At 41.1% G+C, this 18654-nt stretch overlaps 1 protein-coding gene across 1 annotated transcript in view; it reads left to right on the forward strand.

The window, feature by feature from the left end:
- Positions 1-18654, forward strand: part of NELL1 (neural EGFL like 1) — a 560206-nt gene that overhangs the window by 89668 nt on the left and 451884 nt on the right. The window contains exon 4 of the mRNA XM_056851927.1: positions 1188-1358. Within this exon, the coding sequence (XP_056707905.1) occupies positions 1188-1358 (171 nt within the window). The remainder of the gene's footprint in view (positions 1-1187; positions 1359-18654) is intronic.

Genomic DNA, 18654 nt, shown 5'->3' on the forward strand with positions numbered 1-18654 from the left:
TCACAACCTTTCAGGAATATATAAAAGGGTTCCCAATGTTTTTGATGGTATTCGTATGTTCTGTCTTTTAGAAGATCGGTGAGTCTTGCCATATTGTCATATTCACTTGATTTTTCCAGCCAGGTTGTAGTGTCTGGGATACAATGTTAAGTAGAAACATTTTAGGATTGAAATCAATATGCTGTTTAAGTATTTTTTCGATATTTTAATGTATTTCTTTCCAAAATATCTGTACTCTACAACATGTCCACCAACAATGATAAAACATGCCCGTATTACTGTGAGATTTCTAGCACATTCCTGATGTTGATTTGTCTATATTTTGAATATCATTAGGGGTGATGTACCAACGGTAAAACATTTTAAACCAGTTCTCTATGATGTTTTGACTAACCATGAATTTCATCCCTTTCTTCCATAAATTTTCCCAATTTTCCAGTGGAATATTTTCTTTAAAATTTTCCATCCAGACTTTGGATTTTTTTGTTGGTCTTTTAAAGTAAAGGTAGTCCCTTGTGCAAGCACCGGGTCATTACTGACCCATGGGGTGATGTCACATCACAATATTTACTAGGCAGACTATGTTTAAGGGGTGGTTTGCCATTGCCTTCCCCAGTCATCTCCACTGTACTCTATTCATTTTACTGACTTTGGAAGGATGGAAGGCTCAGTCAACTTTGAACTGGCTACCTGAACCCGACTTCCATCGGGATCAAACTCAGGTCATGAGCAGAGCTTTGACTGCAGTACCAGAGCTTACCGCTCTGCACCATGGGCCTCCTCCTTTAGTTGGTCCTTTAGGTTCCATTAAACATTAGATACTGGCAAGTAAAAATTGGAAGCATTTTTCCAGCTTCCCTCAGGGGTTTATTGTTCATAAAATAACTTTTTACACCCACAAGTGCCATCTAAATTATTTACAATCAGAACTTTAAGGGAGTTGGCTTTGAAAAAGAATATACACTGCATCGCTTTGGAAAATTGCAGAATAAACCGAGGAACTTTAGTTTGACTACTGTTATCTTTTATAGGCAGTATTTTGGGTAGCTAGTTTAATTTCTTATCATAGTTAATTTTTAAAACATTTCAAGTAATTTTCAACTGCAGCAGCTTTTGTGACATCTTAGAACATTCCGAGGAATAATGTACAGTTAGCAAAATTAACTTTCTTCTTACTTTGAATGCAGCTACTTTGAACTGGAAAGCAGTGGCCTGAGAGATGAAATAAGGTATCACTACAGATTTAATGGAAAGTCAAGGACAGAGGTGTTTCCGTATCGGCTAGCAGATGGGCAGTGGCACAAGATTGCATTGTCGCTCAGTGCATCCCACCTTCTGCTTCATGTGGACTGCAATAGGTAAGGTGGTCGCTTGTTTGTCTGTTGTCTTTAAATAGCCTCCCACAATATCACTTGATAAAATCTACACAAGTTCGATCTGCTGTAAAGTTCTACAGCAGAAGTAAATGAGCGAGAGAATATACTTAAATAAAATTCTGTGCTTTGATTATGAACAAAAGGCTGATTACTGATTTGGGCGATGAGTGTTATAAATACCACCATGTCCTGTGAGTTTGAGCTGAAGTTGTGTTTGTCTTGATTATACATGCGGTATATTGTGCTGTCTGTTTCTTCCCTTTCAAAATCTGAAGGTGTAATTGTAGCTGCTAATTTCTTTTCATGTAATCAGGTGCCTTTTAAAAAAACAAACCTCTTCTAAACAAACTTTTAAAAGTAGACTTGTCTTAATTGTTCAAAATGCGCACCACTGATTCCCTGCATCTAAATGCTTCATGTTTCTTCTCTGACTGATAGGGCTTTTGTGGCAACTGCAGCAGGTTCATTTTCCTTTGATGAAGAGAGCATTGGGACTCATGATGCTCTTGTAACAATTTATTGACGTATGTACAGTGGAACAGATGTTATGAGAGTACAGAAGCAAGCACATAGGCAGTTCTAGACTCATAGCAACATGGCTGCCCTGAAATTCCCAAAGTTCTCCAGAAACCCTCTTAGCAAGGCTGTGTCCTCTTTGAAGATACAATTTTACTGTCTGATGAAATAATTATAGATAGAAGGCTTACCTTTCTGTCCGTTGTTTTTTTTTTACATCGTATATCTTTTCCTTGGCCCAGGGCACAAGATAAGATCACATACTCATTTTGGTAAATTAGAAAATGAGCAGACAAAAAAACCCTAATATCTAAAATAATAATAGCCTTATAATTTTAGTTGAACCTGCATAATTTATATTTGTTGAAAAGGGGAAAAGACCTACAGAGAGAAACATCCATTGGTGTCCTGCATTTTTGAAAAACTCTCCAAAGTTTACCTGTGTGTGTATCAAAGAGCTCAAGTTCAGCATGCAGTGGTATTTTATGGCATGGAAATGTTTTTCAGATAAGTTGCTATTGGTCTGTGTATAACAGAAGGTAGATTTAATCAATATGTGGTGGTGATGTGGTACAACACTATCTTCTTGGGAAATGGTGGCAGAAACAGGCATAGAAATGTTGAAGGTTGATCCTATTGTTTTTGTTGAACTGTATAACATGGTGTCTTTGGCATGTTTATATTATTCAGTACAATATTCGTTTGTGTAGTAGAATCGGAATTTGGGAAACATTGGTGTGCAATCTCTGTCACAGGCATATCAGATGGGGGAAGGAAATGACGGAATTTGGTTGATTTGGCTACAGTTGCTACTTATCAAAAATCATGAATGTAATGGCTTAGCTTAACACAGTGTTTTGGTGGATGCTAAGGTTCGACCCACAGAGCATGACTTTTGTGCCTCCCCCCCATCTCTGCATCTCAAAATGCCTGCTGGAATGCTACTCCTGGAATAGCCAGGCCAATATTAGAATGTACAAATTGTTTGGAATTCAGCAATACATTGATAATAGTAGAATAATATACTGTAAATAGATAATATTTGAATTTGATATTATTATTATTGCTTCTCTTTACATAAAACCATACACACTTTTTCAATATGCAAATGATTTACTAAAACTATTCCCTGCCATGAAAGTAAATTTTGCATCGCACCTATAACTTAGTACCCTTTGTTCCCTGAATATGTTCTAGCATAATATAAATGACTCTGTTAGGAACATTTTGCATATGGAAGAATTCTTGATGTAGCAGAGAGAAGGGGGAAAGGTATTTGCCTATGCAAAACATGTACAAATGGACTCCCCCTGTGGTGTGAATGTTGACTCTCCCATGACCTTACTAAACGGCCCCAGGCAAGCTGCCTTAGAGTATAGAGTTACCAGGATTATGCAGTATTGCATGTGAAGTGCTTCAAACATACTGGAGCAATATATAAATGCTAAATATGATTATTAAACATGCCATAATGTTCATTCCTAGTTAAATGGAAGGATGGCAAAGACCCTAAAAGGTCTTTTAAACATTTGTTGAAATGTGCTAAGGGCTGAGAGAGAGTGCTTTCTGGATTTCTGCTGGGTTTCTTCATGGTTGAAATGAATAAAATAAATTTATTGGGCACTTAAGCATAAGCTTTTTCAGTCACATGTGCCACAATGCTTTCCAGCCCTGAGGAGTTATTTGAGGTGTTATTGAGGTAACCTTCAAAGACTTCAGCATAGGAATACTGAACATAGGAACATAGGTTAGCCTTATCTCCTGTTGACTGGGGATCCTGACAAGAACAGCAAACCCTCACTAGATCTTGAGTCATGTGTGACTTTCTGTGCTCTGAAAGTCTTCTTCTCAGATCGAGATTACAAAGAAATGTGACTGGTAGATAGGAAAGCTGTTTAAAGAATATCCCAATTAATATTCCACAAGTATATACAGGTTCATTGGTTCTTGTAGGTTATCCGGGCTGTGTGACCGTGGTCTTGGTATTTTCTTCCCTGACGTTTCGCCAGCAGCTGTGGCATGCATCTTCAGAGGAATAACACTGAAGGACAGTGTCTCCACTGTCCTTCAGTGTTACTCCTCTGAAGATGCCTGCCACAGCTGCTGGCAAAACATCAGGAAAGAAAATACCAAGACCACGGTCACACAGCCCGGATAACCTACAAGAACCAATGAACTCTGACCGTGAAAGCCTTCGACAATATATACAGGTTCTTTCCCCCACTCCATTCATCATGTTATTTTTCTATGTCAAAAAACATGCACTTGGCATAGCTGTACCTATTGAAGAAAGCAGATTATAGCATTGGGCTGCAACATGGATGAAGAGAGAGATGTCTGCACAATGGCACTTGCCCTCTGGCACCTTTCCACTCTTGGCACAGCTTTTGGACTACTGGTCCCTCCACCCTTTCCAGTTTAATTACACTCTTTGGCATTGAGGGGAGGAAACAGGAGACGTGACTAGAAATGTCACAAGCACTGTTCAATAAAAACTGTTTTACTTGTTTAACCAAAGGTTTATATCCCTAACTGGATATGATCATCATAGGAAGAATATTTCATGGATCTAATTCAATATAAATGGATGAGTCCTGAACTGTCAGAGAAAAGATCTTGGAGTTGTAGTGGATAGTTTGATGAATATGTCGTCTCAGTGTCCAGCAGCAGTGAAAAGGGCAGACTCCGTGCTGGAGAGTATTAGGAAATGGGGGGAAAAACCACCAACCAATAATGTAATGTCCACAAACAGATCTACTGTGCATCCTCTAGGAATACTGTGTACAGTTCTGGTTAGAACTGGAAAATGTACAGAAGAGGGCAATCAGGTTGCTAAAGGGATTAGAGCACCTTTCCTCTTTAGTCTGGGTCTTTTCAGTTTAGGAAAAAAAAGATGTCTGGGAGGCATGATAGAGGTTTATAAAATTATGCTTGGGGTGGAGAAAGGGGATTCTCCCTCTCCCATAGTACTAGAACTTGGTGGCACCAATGAAGATTCTCAGCAATAGATTCGGGATGGACTAAAAATATATATATTTTCACTCAATGACTAATTAAATTGTGAAATCCATTGCCTGCAGACATAGTGATGGACATTAACACAGATAGCTTTAAAAGGGAATTAGACAGATTCATGGTCAGCCAGTGGCTAAAGACAACCTCGATATACAAAGGCAGCAAATCTCTGAATACCAGGACTAGGAGGCAATGTTTGTTGACCTTCCAGGGAAGCTGGTTGTCCACTGTGTGAAATAGGGTGCTGGACTAGATGGACGACTGGTCTGACCCAGCAGGGTGCTTCTTATGTTGGCTGCAAGCATCCTGTATTTCTTGGGAGCTGAGGTAGGATGTTTGGGAGGGGTTTTTGTTGAGTTTGCCATTTTGGGTTTACACTGAAATCCGCAACATGATTTTACTTTCCTGGGGTTTTGGTGAGGAAAGGCTTAACATGAAAGTCTGGCAGCTTCCTTGGCTTGTCTCTGAATATGGGAGGCATGGCTCCATGGCCAGCTGCCTCTCCAAGGGTGGCCCAATCTCCCTGAGAGAAGCTTTCACACTTTCCTGCTGCTAGTAGTCCTTAGCAAGTGAATCAGTGATGTGGTGAGGCTTTGCCATTAGTTAGGTGCCACAGGGCAGGCAAGAAGAGTCCCTGGGTTTCTTGTGGTTAGGAAGGGGAAAGAGTGACAGTGCCGAAGCCTGGATTTGCTGGGACAAGCCAAGATACAGTAATAATGCATGGACCAAATCTTGGTTTCACAAATTAACCCATAAAGTGAAAACAAGTTCATCTACAAGCAGCCCTCTGGTAAGTAATCCATATAGGCTTGAAGCAGTAAAGGTAGGTACATTAATGCTTGTTAGATTCATAGCCGTATCATGTCGTACCATAATGTGTTGTTAATTAGCTTGTTTTATAGCTTAATTTCCTACCCAAAGTTTGCATTGAAAAAAAGAAATGAACCTTTTTTTGCTTCATTTTTTTTTTAAAAAGTGGCTTCTGCTGACACTTCAGCGAATTTCATAAAGCTGTGAAAGTGATTAGCTGTGCCTAACAAAGGGCATGGCAGCCAAGGGCACCGTTGAGAGCTGCCAAAGTATCTGAGCTTTCCTAATCTTCAGTGGGAGGAAGGCTGCACTTGAAAGAAAAATGTGTGAATCCTGTATTAGGGAAGGCAGCTTTTACATATCAATTCCCCCATTTTAGGGTGGCTTAGTAGTTTCTTAGGCTTACAGATGAATTGGGAATGCTTAATGAGAAGCAGCGGTTCTCTGGGCTTATTTGAGCAAATGAAGTCATAGGAGAAGGGAACGCTGTTGTAGTCGCTAGATCGGTGGGTTTAGCTGGCTTTGTTAGCATCACTGCCTTTCCTTCCCTTACTCACTCATTCCAGTCAGATGAACAAAATTCGAGACATGGATATCTGTTGAAAATTGTCATTTGTCTCAGTTTAAAAGCACCATAAAGAGGAGCCGCAGCCGTTCTGGACTGTGGCGTTGTAGCGTCAGGTTGGTTTTTTGGGTGGGTGAGAGAGGAGTGTATGAGACCATAGGGTCTCATACAGACTCTAAAGTTCTTTCAGACTCTAAAGCCTAGGTTGTTCCATGAATTTTGTTTTCCCATTCACTCAGACTAGGGGGGAAAGCACTTGTTATGTCACAATAGTGTCGTATAAAAGCAAATTTTAAGCTATAGTCGAACTGGTATGAGTTTAGTGAAGAACTCCCCACTTCAAACCATTCCTCATGATCTTAACGTCTCTTCAATGAATTCTTAAAATACTAACAAATACAAAGAATTATATACAAAGAATTAGTGTAAAATCTGAATACGTTTAAAATCTGCTGAAGCTGGAGGGTGAGAGATTCAAAACAGATAAAAGGAAGTATTTCTTCTCACAATGCATAGATAAATGGTGGAACTCCCTGCCCCAGGATGTGGTGATGGCTGCCAACTTGGAAGGCTTTAAGAGGGGAGTGGACATGTTCATGGAGGACAGGATTATCCATTGCTGCTAGTCAAAATGAATACTAGTCATGATGCACACCTATTCTCTCTCGTATCAGAGGTGCATGCCTATTATATTAGCTGTTATGGAACACAGGCAGGATAATTCTGCTGCTGTTGTCTTGTTTATGGGCTTCCTAGAGGCACCTGGTTGGCCACTGTGTGAACAGACTGCTGGACTTGTTTGGCCTTGGTCTGATCCAGCATGGCTTTTCTTATTTTCTTAATCTATTTACTTTTAATACATATTTCTGAAACACCTTTTGCATATAAAGCCTTGACTAGCTGTTGATCCTATTGTTTGCATGTATGGCTGTTACGGAGATGCGCTATATCATCCAAAAGGGTGAGTGTGTGCCATGATCTCAAGCACATGCCCAAAAGAAGATGGAAGTAAGCTTTTGTATTGTGATAATATCCCCCGTTCATAGTTATGCTTTCCAAACTGTTCGATATGCAGTACGCCGACTCACAGGAACACTTCGACACCTGACGCTTGATTAATCATTGACCTTAGCCATTCGACTACACTTGTAATTTTAATTCCAGTATATGCAAAGAATAGGCACTTGAAATATGAGTGGTGTTGTGGGATAAAAATTATGAGGCCTCTTGAATATTGTACAATTTAACTATGCACTAACGAGATGAAATTAGGGAGCGGGTGGGAATGAGACAAATGCATCTAAAAAGTGTGTTTGCCCATATGTTGGTCACTTTAGAATCTGTTCTTCCTAATTCCTAATAGTCCTAATTCTTTTGAATAGTATAACTGAATTCTGGGGGGGATGCAGTGGAATGTTACGTTTCAACTATGCTGACAGCAGTAAAGATACCTGTTTCCTAATAGAAAATGTCCAGCTTCAAGAAGGAATTTTTCTACTGGCTTCAACAGATGTTGGAGGGTAGAATCATAGAGTTGGAAGGAACCACCAGGTGTCCCAAATAGTAGCAGAAAAAAATTAATACATAGCCAAATTCAAATGTTTTTCAAGAAAATCAATGACCAATTCTTTCGGACTTTAAAAAAAATGCTAGTAATATTTGTGCATCATTTTAGAGCAGAAGTGTTATGTAAACGTTAATATTTATATCCATTAATCAAAAAATATAACTTGTATTCGGAAATGTGAACTTACTATAGAAAAAGGATAAGTAGCTGGATCTGTGAAACGGCATTTAAAAGAGAAACAAACTGGGATAATTTTATGTTTGAAATATATGCAGGCTGAAAATCGCTAAAACCCATTAGAAGTCCCTTACTGTTTCACAGTATCACATGGTATGAACAAACTAGTTCAAACGTCATCTTGCATGTTGTTTAGACCCTGTTTCTGTCTGATTTTTGGTGGTTGGGTCTGTATTTATAAGCCATGGGTACATGTGGAATCTTTCATTAATTAGGAATATTTTTTTTTACAGTAAGAGTTGTTCCATAGTGGAATCAGCTACCTAGGGTGGTGAGCTCCCCCTCACTTTTCAGGGATGCTCTAGGCTGATCCTGCATTGAGCAGGGGGTTGGACTAGATGGCTTGTATGGCCCCTTCCAACTCTATGATTCTATTATTCTAGTCCGCAGTAGGTACTGACTCTGAACCCTTGTCTTTGTCTCTTCCTTGTGAGTGCGCTTATTGCCTTGAATAGTTAAAATCTCAATGTTGCTTTTCGAGTCGTTAGCCGGCAGCCCTATGATTCTAGTGTGGTACAGTGGTTAGAGTTTTGGACTAGGATGTGGGAGACATGCTCTGCCATGGAAGCTTGTTGGGTGACCTTGGGTCAGTTGTGCACTCTGTGAGGACAATCAGAATTAATTAACCTGTCACCTGATCATCTTGATTCACATCATTTTCCTGAAATTTAGGAGTCTTTTTGCCCACTAAAGGATGGTCCATATGACCCCATAATAAAATCCTTAGACCAGTGAATTCCTGCTGAGAAACAGCAACTTCTAATGTAGGGAAAGAATGGAATTTTGAAGTTCAGTGTGTCAGATGCTCAAGATGGGCCTTGAACAAACGGCCCTGGCAACCAGACTTGCTGTTTCGTTCACATGTTACCATTTTACATCACCAGAAGATGGAGCCATAGGTGCATCATGTTAGCTACCTGTTGCTGTTGGGCATTAGCAAAGCAGCTGGTAGGAACAAGGGCGGTTGATGAGCATACAAAGGCAGTTTCAGCTGTGCTTATTTGTAGACTCGAGTGACCTACTGAACCAAACACACATCACTTTACCCTGTAAACGTGGCAAAGGTGATCCTTCCACAACTTAGTCTAGCTGGTTTTGTGGTTTCAGTGTAGTTTCCTGAAATCCCAGTCAACCGATGTACTCTTTTTTCTTCTGCTTTACAAATACATCTGAAGCAGTCTTTGAAAGAGCAAAAGATGAAACACGAATCTTGCAGCCTTGTTTTTTTGTTTTGATGATGGTATGCTGATTTTTGCGTTTCTGTTGTAATTGAAGCTTGATTCTACATTGTTCTCAACTCTGCCTGTCTGTTAATAAACCAATATTAATGTGAGGGAAATAATATCTGAGAGAATTTTGAGAGAACGTCGGTCATGAAAGAGCAGTCAGTTCATCAGTGTTATTTTCACCTCTTCCTGAGCTCTGGATTGTTAAAAAAAACCTATTAATAATTCCTGGTTGAGGAATTATTAAAAACATGCAGTCTGAACTGCTATCGTTGAATAATCCAACACATTTCCAAAAAAGGGAAAATTGATCTCTTTTGTCAGGACTCTGCATTTGCTTATGTTAACACCTACCTAAGTTTTATTTTTGTATTTGATATTTTCAACCCATCAGCTAACTTGGAAAAAAACCCAGTGCGTTAAGATATATTTTTTGCCCTGTAGAGATGCAGACCTGAAACCGTGTACATTTTATTAATTACATATAATTCATGCTTATGCAGATGTAACAGTAGGCGAGGGGTGTAAAACTGATTAAAAGTAGTACACCATATATTGTTCCTTTTTATGGTTTGACTGCTAGAGTGTAATATTAGAGAATACATAAATATACAGGAGTATTGGACTATTTAAACAATAAAACAATAAAAGCCAAACATAGAATTCAGTTTGTTTGTTTAAAAGTCTTATTTATAATTTTCAAGATTTCTTACAAATCAGTGAACAAACAAAAACTGACCTCATAATAACCTAATGTCACATACAGCTTCATGAGTTTAACACCTCCTTGATGATCCTTCTGGATCTGTTGGTAGAGTTTGAACTGAACCATTTTAAAGAGCTTTTGGCTCATGTGGAAGAGTGTTTTTAGTACTCCGGCTTTGAAGGGCAATTCTTTGGCTGCAGTTATAAATTTGTGATTGCTGGATATTTTAATTGTTATGATCTGATGTTTTATTATGTATTGGTTTTATTATTATTAACTGCCTTTGGTGCCAGTTTTCTGAGAGAAAGGCAGGTGTTTAAAGATTTTAAATAAATACTGTATGTTAGAAAAATTGATGAGAGAAAACACAGCTGCTAGAGATCAACACTTGTAAGTGTGTGTACCCCTTCTGGTCCATGACCAGCTTACCTGTTATGCTATCTTAGGGAAACGTTGCCTACCTTTGTTTGAACACTTTAAATACCACAAAGAGGGACTTGTGGGGCGATTTCATCCCGCTGCTGATCCTTCTTACCATTCTATCTCTGTGGTCCCTCCTGCTCTCAGCATCTGCAGCTTCTCCCCCTTCACTCCCCCTTCTCCCCGTTTCTAGCTTTCATTGGCTGTGTGTGTGTAAAGTGCCATCAAGTCACAGCCGACTCATGGCGACCCCTTTTGGGCGTTTTCATGGCAAGAGACTAACAGAGGTGGTTTGCCAGTGCCTTCCTCTGCACAGCAACCCTGGCATTCCTTGGTGGTCTCCCATCCAAATACTAACCAGGGTTGACCCTGCTTAGCTTCTGAGATCTGACGAGATCAGGCTAGCCTGGGCCATCCAGGTGAGGGCTTTCATTGGCTACGATGGCCTCAGTACAAACAATGCAGGGCAGCCATGCATCGATGTAGTTCAGTATCTTAGTTAAGGAATTAACTGCTGGAACAGCATTATGTATTGACTTTAATGCTAGTACACAAGCTGTTCTGAGCTTTGTCACGTATCTGTGTGGGAACACAGAGTTTTGTGTAGGGCAGCTAGGTCTCCTGCTCTAGAGAGAAATCTTCAGCCCAGCAGCTCCTCTGCCACCGCTACAGAATCCCAGAACATTGACCTGACATGGTGTCATTTCCAGGTTCACACCCGAAGTGCTGTTACGCTGTCAGAGTAAGGCAATTACAGGTCCCCCACCCCCTCTGTCTCCCACTACTTGCCAGTGCTGGGCTGGCAACCTTAGTGCTGTGTGTCATAATCCCTTGATTTATAAGCCTGGGCTATTACAATGGTTGGCTGTTAAATTATGGTGGTTGTGTTTGTATTAGCTGCTATGTGATGCATTTCCCCATTCTGCAATGCAATGCATTTTTCAAGCAGTTTAAGGCGATAGATTTCTTGAGCAAGCAGATGCATAAATTAGGTAAATTGTTGGAGGCTGCAAATGTTTTCACAGTGAACAGTGCAGGTTTTTCCTTGCGGAATAGTCTAAACTAATGCCTTTCTGCAAGGGAGGGAATAGCTCCCCTATTAAAAAAAATCATTCTATATATTTGGCAGAATAAATTGTACAATTTTGGAATAGTCTACATACCTGTGAAAGAATCCTCCGTGGTGAAGTCCCATCACTCCATCCTACTTTGCTTTCAGTCTTGCTGGAGACACACTCTTCATCTGTCTGGATGTTCAGCTGCCCCCAGCATAGTGCTGACAGGTGGTATCTGTAGGTTCTAAATGTCTGAGACCTACACAGCGACTTATAAGACTTTTCATCGTGAGGCAGAAAAAGTATTGACTGATAGGTCTGCGTTTTAAACAGGACAGGGGCAATATTGTGTTATGCTTTGCACGTGACATCTTGTATCCATCTTATGTGTATGCCATTGGTGTGGTGGCAGCAGGAGGAAAGGATATGTAATAATAAAATGAATAATTTCAAATCGAGACTGGCAAGGTTCACATGAGGAATTCAGACATTTGCTAAAGCATGGAAGTAGATGCATTATCTCAGACTCAAATATTATGTATTTGCCTTTTACAGTATAATGCTACCTATTTAGATGTTAGAGCAAAATGATGAGAAATCCTTAAAACATTGGAGGCTTCTTACTGCAGTGTAATGCTGAAGTTTTTAGCACAACAGCAGCAAAACAGAAAACCGTCTTTTCTACAGGGAATTTTCTATTACGTGGTCCCCAAAACAGATGCAATCAACAATGTGGTAATTGGAAAAGAGTGTAAATATGCTGTAGGATTTCCCCCTCACTGTTTAGAAATTGAAATGGATTGGATAGATGAATTGGGTGTGTGTGTGGGGAGGTGCAGGGAAAGACTGTGTTTTGTCTAAAGCTTGAGGCTGGAATTCAGTCCCATAAGAAGCCATGTAGTCCAATAGAAGAGATAAATGGGATGGGGGAAAATGAGGAGCTTGTTTCATTATGATCAAGAACAGATTAAAGTAATTGAGCCACTTCAGGCAATGGGTGCATCTTTTTGTATCTAAAATTCTCAATTTAAACCGGTACATACTTTGCTACTAAAGCTCCTCCATAGCAGCACACTCTTTTGTCACTGATTTAAATTTGAAATAATTCTGCTTAAAACTTAGGGTTGCCAGGTCTCCCTCTCCTCTGGCGGGAGGCTATTCGGCTGATATCTGGAATGTGTGCATGTGCACGCGCGTGCCGATACACACGCATCACTTCCAGTTTAGAACCAGAATTGCTGCCTCGCAAGGGGCCTTATACCTCTTAGTTTGAGTGGTAAAGCGGCCCTCTACCACTCAAACTAAGAGTTTGAGTGATATAAGGCCCCTTGCGAGGTGGCACTTCCAGTTGTAAGTGACGTGCACGCAGTATGTATGCGCACGTCCACATTTGCCCACCAACCCTCAGGTGGTCGGCGGGCAGAGGGGTAAATTGCCGGGGGGTTGCCCGCCACCAGCGTGCACCTGGCAACCCATTTAAAACTACACAAAACAGGAAGAAAGTTTGAGATATCTGATTGCATCTCCAAAGAGTTCTAATCTTCAGGACAGAGACATAGGGCGAAAACGCATGGTCGCTTTAACCTCCTTTATTCCCTGCTTCAGCCAGGATTCAGCCAGGATAGAACGCATGCGTTTTGCCGAGCGTGCGTTCGATCCTGGCTGAATCCTGGCTGAAACAGGGAATAAAGGAGGCTAAAGCGACCGTGCGTTTCTGCCCTTTGTTGGGGTTCCTTCAATGGCTAGTGCTGTTAGAGGACCACTTTGAAAAAGGGGCAGGGCTGTATCTGAAAGTATTTTGCAAGTTTCTTCTTTCCCCTCTGAAGCTTCTGCATTTTAGTTGCCCAGGAAAACACCTTAGGGTGCAAATAAACGTTTTGTTGTACTAGAATGTGAAGGAAACACAGGGTCCTTAACCCTGTGTTTCCCTTGTAACACTAATGGTGAAGTATTTCCCCTGGAGAAAATGGCTGCTTTGGCAATTCGACTCTATGACATTGAAGTCCCTCCCCTCCGCAAACCATGCCCTCTTCAGGCTCCACCCCAAAAATCTTCAGGTATTTCCCAACCTGGAGCCGGCAACCCTAAGGTGACAGTGATCAGTTCACTTGGAGAAAATGGCCACTTTGGAAGGTGGACTTTATGGCATTGAAGTCCTTCTCCCCTTCAAACCCCTCCCTCCTCAGACTCCACCTTCAAAATCTCCAAGTATTCCCCATTCCAAAGCTGGCAACCCTACTGATACATATACTTTTATATAAACATATAAGCTCATCCCTAGGGAATAGCTTGACAGGGTGGATTTGGAGGAGAGAACGGGTGGACATCTGGCTTTCTTTTGGGGGAGGGCAGGTAAGAATAATGGACAAAGACTCATGCAATTAATTAACGGCTCTGGTAATGGGCATAGATCAAAGCACTAAAACCTGTGGAGGTGATTTGCAGGATCAAAATGAGAATGTTCTAAATTATGAAACATGTTATGATATGGAGCTTGTTTTGCTGGATATCTGCTATTACTAGAAGGGTAAGGTAGTTAAGATTTAGCCTAGGGTTGCTTGTAACTAATTGTTGTTCCAGTGTGTTTTCCACATGGGGACAGGTTTGTGTGGTTTTCTCTAGAGCAACAGGAATGTGGCTTCTACATGGCTGGTCTCCCCATATTTTCCCTGCCCAGTTCCTCACCCCACGTCACCAGGGGGATTTTTCATTTTTTAAAAAGGCAATTGATATGTAATCATGATGTTATAGCATTAACATGATCTGTCTATTAGGTTCTCCGACTTCCCAGCTTTCATTAAAAAAAAATCAGTAGTCTCTTTAGTTGCAAAGATAAAAGGGGAAAGTCATATCTGTGTAATGAAGGATGCTGGAGACTTTTAAAAATTAAAGCTGGGCATTCATAGAACTTGATAGTTTGTTTTAACACCACACTGCATCAGTTGCTGATTTGAAAAAAAAAATGAAGAAAAACCCTGTGGTGGTAGGGAGAAGTGGCAGCTGTGAAGGGCTGGGGAAATAGTTCTGATGTGGTCAGGACTGGGATCATATAGACCAGCAGTTCCCAAACTTTTTGAGACATGGAGCACTTTTCAGGAGAGAAGTTCATCACGGAGCATTAATTTTCACCTAATACCTTTATACTATGCCATACTATGCTAGGAAAAGTTGAGGGCAGCAGGAAAAGAGGAAGACCCTACAAGAGATGGACTGACTTAATAAAGGAAGCCACAGCCCTCAATTTGCAAGACCCAAGCAAGGCTGTTAAAGATAGGACATTTTGGAGGACATTGATTCATAGGGTCGCCATGAGTCGGAAGTGACTTGACGGCACTTAACACACACACACACCTAAACTGAATGACAGTGGTATTTTTCTTTCCAATCTCTTCACGGAGCGCTATGAGATGTTTCACAGAGCACCAAGTTTGGGAAGATCTCAGACAAGATGGGGGAAACCTGCAAGGTGTGTAGAAGCACCAGAAAGCTATAGGGAAGCGAGAAAGGAAACCCCACTTCCCAGTAATTTAGGAATAGGGCAAACAAACTGTGTGGAAGTGCCCTAAATGATTTTACACTGGGGATTCCAACACTGAAGCATGTTAGAATGGCATATAATGGTTTATGAATATTTCCATTGTTAATATGCCTTTTGGTACTTAATTTTCAGAATTTAGTATTAGAATCATAGAGTTGGATGGGAGCAGACCGGGCATCTAGTCCAACCCCCTGCTCAATGCAGGATCAGCCAAAAGGATCCCTGACAAGGGTTCATCCAGCTGCTGCTTGAAGACTGCCAGAGAGGGGGAGGTCACCACTTCCCTAGGCAGCTGATTCCACTGCTGAACTACTCTCACTGTAAACAGTTTTCCCTAATGTCCATCCAGTACCTTTCCATGTGTAATTTATACCCATTATTGTGCGTCCTGTCCTCTGGTGCCAGCAGGAGCAGCTCCCTGCCCTCCTCTGAGTGACAGCCTTTCAAATACTTAATGAAGGAGGAGGAACTGGATTTTATACACTGCTTTTTCTCTACCTGTAAGGAGTCTCAAAGCAGCTTACAATCGCCTTCCCTTCCCCTCCCCACAACAGACACCTTGTGAGGTAGGTGGGGCTGAGAGAGCTCGGGGAGAACTGTGACTAACCCAGTGTCACCCAGTAGGCTTCATGTGTACGAGTGGAGAAACAAACCTGGTTCACCAGATTAGAGTCCACCGCTCATGTGGAGGAGCAGGGAATCAAACCTGGTTCTCTAGGTTGTGTGTGTGTGTGTGTTAAGTGCCGTCAAGTTGCTTTTGACTCATGGCGACCCTATGAATGAAAGTCCTCCAAAATGTCCTATCTTTGACAGCCTTGCTCAGATCTTGCAAATTGAAGGCTGTGGCTTCCTTTATTGAGTCAATCCATCTCTTGTTGGGTCTTCCTCTTTTCCTGCTGCCCTCAACTTTTCCTAGCATGACTGTCTTTTCCAGTGACTCTTGTCGTCTCAAGACGGGACTCTCTAGGTTAGAGTCCGTCATTCTTAACCACTATACCACGCTGGTGTTCTAAAGAGAGCAATCATAGCCCCCCTCAACCTTCTCTTTTCCAGATTAAACATTCCCAAGTCCTTCAGCCTTTCCTTGTAGGGTTTGGTCTCCAGGCCCCCAGTCATCCTGTGTGCTCCTCTTCTCTGTACCCACTCAATTCTGGCCATTTTTGAAGTGAGGCCTCCAGAACTGCACACAATACTCCAGGTGCAGCCTGACCAATACAGTGTACAGCAGGACTATGACATCTTATGATTTGGATGTTAATGCCCCTGTTGATAAACCCCAAGACTGGATTAGCCTCATCGAGATCATTTATAAAAATATTGAAAAGTACCAGGCCCAGAACTGAGCCCTGTGGGACCACAGTGGACACCTCCCTCCAATCATATGAAAGGCCATTGACAACTGCTCTTAGGGTGTGGTTCTCCAACCAGTTTCCTACCCACTTAACTATCCTAGAGTCTAGTCTGCAGTCCTCCAGTTTACCCAACAGAACATCATGAGGAACCCTGTCAAAATCTTTATTGACAAAGATAAACAACATCAATGGCATTCCCACGATCCAGTAAGCTTGTCACTCAATCAAGAAGGAAATGAGGGTGGTCTGGCAGGACCTGTTAGGAACAAATTCATGCTGGTTTCCCTGGATCACCCAGTTGTCCTTCAGATGCTTGCAGCTTGACCCCTTTAAAATCTGCTCCAAATCTGGGACAGGAGTCAGACTGACTGTCCTGTAGTTTCCTGGGTCATCCCTCCTCCCTTTTTTGAAGATTGGGATAATGTTCGTGTACATCTCCCATCTTCCAAGAGGATGTTTAAATATACATCACATCTTTATTGGCCAATGAGAAAAGCAAGGTATTTTTATCCCCATTGTGCTACTAGAGTTTGAAATACTCACACCAGGGATCATATAAGCTGCTGAAAGTATATAGAACAAGAAGTAGTACTAATGATTTCAGAATTTCATTGGTGTAAAAATGGTTCTAAGTAGAAAAGTAATACCAATTTCATGGAAATCCATATTCAAAATTGTAGCATGAGCTCTTCACTAATTTGTGAAATTTCCAACTAAACAAATGACACGGTTAATCAATTTTCAAGCTTCAGGGAGTTAGTTGATTACCACGAGGGATGAACATTTAGTCTCTTTTGGGAACTGCTGCTCAATTCGCTAATTACATTATGTTTTTGAAATATTTTTGAATACACCAGGTATTGGCTGTTGCTGTGTTTTATGGGTCACTGGGTTAGCTTTATGGATCAAAGTGAAGGCAGTGATGCAGTTTGAATTTCTAAACACATTGGTCAGATTATAATTAAACAATACTTCCTGGTGGATTTACATTTCACATGTGAGAGCACTGTGGAAAGGGGGAAAATGCAGAAATGTTGTATAGAACTTCCCTCTCCTGGAGTGCTTAGCTGTTACGAAGCAAGCTTGTGCTAAACTACCACTGTCACAACATAATTCAGATCTTTTCTCACAATGAAGACGATGAATTAAATTTATCATCGTTAAATTGTGGAACTCCCTGCCCCAGGATGTGGTGATGGCTGCCAACATGGAAGGCTTTAAGAAGGGAGTGGACATGTTCATGGAGGAGAGGGCTGTTCATGGCTACTGGTAAAAATGGATACTAGTCATGATGCATACCCATTCTCTCCAGGATCAGAGGAGCATGCTGAATATGTTGGGTGCTGTGGAACACAGGCAGGATGGTGCTGCTGCAGTTGTCTTGTTTTTGGGCTTCCTAGAGGCACCTGGTTGGCCACTGTGTGAACAGACTGCTGGACTTGATGGGCCTTGGTCTGATCCAGCATGGCCTTTCTTATGTTCTTATGTTAAATCACTGGCCATCGTTTTGTACAGCGTTCAGAAAAAACAATAATATTGTAACATCTTGGCTAAAAAAATTTGTGTTCAAAGTTTTCATTCACTGCTCTGTGTGTGTGTTTTGCTGGTCTGACTTCTGATGCTGCAACAGCAGAGTTTGTGATAGTGCTGAACAACTGGAATAGACCCAGGAAGACATCCTGTTTAGAAAGCCGCCAATGGATGCTTGTTCAACATTACCTCTAACAGTCCTTGGCTAACCAAGAAATATCTTCAAACACAGATTTCCCCCCTAGGCATATTAAAATTACCCTGTTAAGACTCCAGGAAACTTGTTCTTATATGTGCTTAATGCAAACATTGTTTCTGGACATGACATAACTTCTGTGTTCAATTCTTGTTCCATGCAGCTTGTAACAATTTATTTGCTATTATTAAGAATGTGAAATAACCGCTTTTGGAAAGTTCAGAAAAGGAGCAATTATTGAGAAAGTGAATGGTAAAAGTCAAGTTTTATTTACATGAATGTTATTTATTATATGCAGCAGCAATTAAGTGGCTGCACCATACATACTGGTTAGTTGCTTCCCGCATGGAACTTCAACCAAATTGCAACTTATTATAGTTGAGAGAGTTCTATTAAAACCTAGTCCCTCATATGTCGAAACATAATGTCGAAACAGGCTAAGCAGTTGATGCAGTTCACCATATTTCCACAGCAGGGCATGACGGAGATGGCTATCCTTCAGTTGTTTGTGCCTACCATGTGGTATTTAGAAGTATAAAGTTCTA

The sequence above is a fragment of the Euleptes europaea genome, chromosome 6 (genome assembly GCF_029931775.1).
Source record: "Euleptes europaea isolate rEulEur1 chromosome 6, rEulEur1.hap1, whole genome shotgun sequence".
Classification (NCBI taxonomy): domain Eukaryota; kingdom Metazoa; phylum Chordata; class Lepidosauria; order Squamata; family Sphaerodactylidae; genus Euleptes; species Euleptes europaea.